Here is a 2,514-nt window from a genome sequence, read left to right on the forward strand (position 1 = left end):
AAATAAATGAATTTTTGATTGTTTGAGATGGCAACAACTAATTTCCTATATAAGATTAAAAGAAAAAAAGGTTTTCTAGTAAAAGTCATGTTATATTTTGCGGCTCTACACAACTTTTACGTGGTCGAACTCTGGTCAAAACGGCTCTTTGAATATGAAAGGTTGCAGACCCCTGACTTAAATGATATCATTGTTCTAGGTCATCAAATGAATTCAGTTTAGTCTGTCCAATAAGCTGCCTGTAGTGTCTTTAAATGTCCAGCAGGTGTCAGTATTCAGTGAGAATAAATGCACTTGTCTTTTTAACATGGTAGTTACAGATCTTTACAAAGTATCAGTCTTTGTTGATATACTTAAAAAGATTTCTGTTACTTGCAGGAAGTGGAAGAAATTAGACAAAATCCGAGAAGCAAAGAAATTTATCATAATTTAACTGTTTATTTTATTTTTGTATATATATAAATCCTGTTAAACCATCGGCGGTACTGATGCTACTAACCAAATCAAGCTAACCCGTAAAATTTAGCAATAAATGCTCATTCAGTCATGGTGTGGAATATTTGCTGGTATTTATACTTGTTACTTAGTGACGTAGCTACCGCTTAGAGCCTGCGCGAGCGCCCTCCGGCTGTTGACCCCGTGCCACCACTGGAGCTGTGCCGCGTCACTTCCTGTCAGCAGCCCCAGTTCCCTGAAGTACCTCAGCGTCCCGTCGGTCCCTGCGGAGAGAATCCCTGTCAGATTAACTCAATAATCCGTCACTTTGCTCTCTGGAGACCGATTAATACCTGGCATGTCCTCGGTTCTGTCACCGTCTAACTTCTGCAACGCAGAAAGCACTACACAGACGATTAAAACCAAAGCAATTCCTAGAAGATAATAGAAAACTGAAATAAATCTCCTCCTCCAAGGCTTCCAGTATGAAAACATTTAAAAACGCGGAAGAACAATTACAAAAAAAAAAAAAAAAATGCTTTCTTCTTTGCGGCTAAATGCGCTCCGCTGGGTGTATCAGCGCCCCCTGCTGTTGTCTTTACGTTCCACCAGTCTGCCTCAGAGCTGCAGCCATAAACAGTAAAAACTCTCAGTTTCTCTTTTCATGTTTGACATTTAAAATGAGTACATCTTTCTTTTGCACACAGAAAGCTCTAGGAGCTTGGTTATTTTAATTTATTCCTATTTATTCTCAGTTACGCTTTAAGGACAAGTTGACAAACTGTCCTCCCTCCTCTGTCTTTGCTCCTGGTTTATGTTTCTTCTTGCAAAAACAAAAGACAGAATATTATGAAAAAGTTAACTAAGTTTTTTCCCTCATTTCAGAAAGTGAAACTGATCTAAATTCATGATGGGTGAAATATTCCAAAGCTGTTTTGATAAAATGCTGGTGAAGATTCTCAGTCGTCCAGATCAGTCGTTCCAAAAAAAGTTAAACAACAATCCACTGGACTTAGTTTCCAAGTTGGAAGATATTTTGCTTCCCATCCAGGAAGCTTTTTTATTTCAAAATGTCAGAAATAGTGTTGAGTTCGAGGCTTTATACAGCATCCTTGGAAGGAGCATAAAAAAAAACAGAATCTCCCTACACTTTCAGAGCAAAGTTTCCACAGTCAGTGACCGTCTGGTCCACTGGGTTTTCTAAAGCCCACAGTCAGGACATTTCTGAGCTCTTCATGCTTCCTTCCGCTGATGACCTTCAGGGAGAAATTGATTTAATTTCCCAGCAGGTCTTATATTTTCTATTTATGTAAAGTTAAAGAATGAACAGTTACTTAACATATTGTTTAAACTCACACGTGTGCAAAATGTTGGAAAAATGGAAAAACTCCCAGGTGATGATCTTTTGATTGCTCCCTTTAGCTTACTGCAGCCCCTCCCTCTACCCTTTTTATTGGTAGTTTGGTCTTATTGATGGTATATGAAACTGTGCAGTGAGCCACAATTTCCAGAGAGTGAACGTCCAAACATCTAAAAATTATTTCCCAGCAAGAAATCAGATATCCATGGTTTAAATCTTTTTTATCTGATAGATTTCAGTCTTCCTCATGCTCAAGGGTGACCTGTGCAGTACCACAGGGATCAGTGCTAGCACCAATTCTCTTTACAATATCTATGCTCCCAATCTCTAGAATTATTAGACAGCATGGGATTAATTTCCACTGTTATGCTGATGATACTCAGCTATATCTGCGTATAAATCCTGATAAAATGAAAAAAAAAAAAAACCTGAATGACTTCAAACTATCTGCCCCTGAATGCAGCCAAAACAGAAGTTATAGTCTTTGGAACAGAGTCTTTGAAAAAGAAGCTGATTAGTCAGTAACCTCATTTGGATGGGATTAAAATGATCTCAGATAATAAAGTTATTTTTGATCAAAACCTGTCATTTAAATCCCATATCAAAGAGGTTTCTAGAATTTCCTTCTTTCATCTGTGGAATATTGCAAAAAAATTAGAAATTTCCTGTCCAGGGGTGATGCTGAGAAACTAGTCCATGCATTTGTTACTTCAAGGCTG

At 37.9% G+C, this 2,514-nt stretch overlaps 1 protein-coding gene across 1 annotated transcript in view; it reads right to left on the reverse strand.

Annotated features, from left to right (window-relative positions):
* The window catches only part of LOC107093688 (protein FAM151B-like), a 7,291-nt gene extending 6,333 nt beyond the window's left edge, over positions 1-958 (reverse strand). Inside the window, exons 1-2 of the mRNA XM_015388890.1 lie at positions 789-958; positions 600-719 (exon numbers count right to left, since the gene is read on the reverse strand). Of these exons, the coding sequence (XP_015244376.1) occupies positions 600-719; positions 789-930 (262 nt within the window). The 5' untranslated portion in view covers positions 931-958. The remainder of the gene's footprint in view (positions 1-599; positions 720-788) is intronic.
* Between the last annotated feature and the right edge of the window lie 1,556 nt (positions 959-2,514).

The sequence above is a fragment of the Cyprinodon variegatus genome, unplaced genomic scaffold (genome assembly GCF_000732505.1).
Source record: "Cyprinodon variegatus isolate N-32 unplaced genomic scaffold, C_variegatus-1.0 Scaffold440, whole genome shotgun sequence".
In the NCBI taxonomy this organism is placed as follows: Eukaryota; Metazoa; Chordata; class Actinopteri; order Cyprinodontiformes; family Cyprinodontidae; genus Cyprinodon; species Cyprinodon variegatus.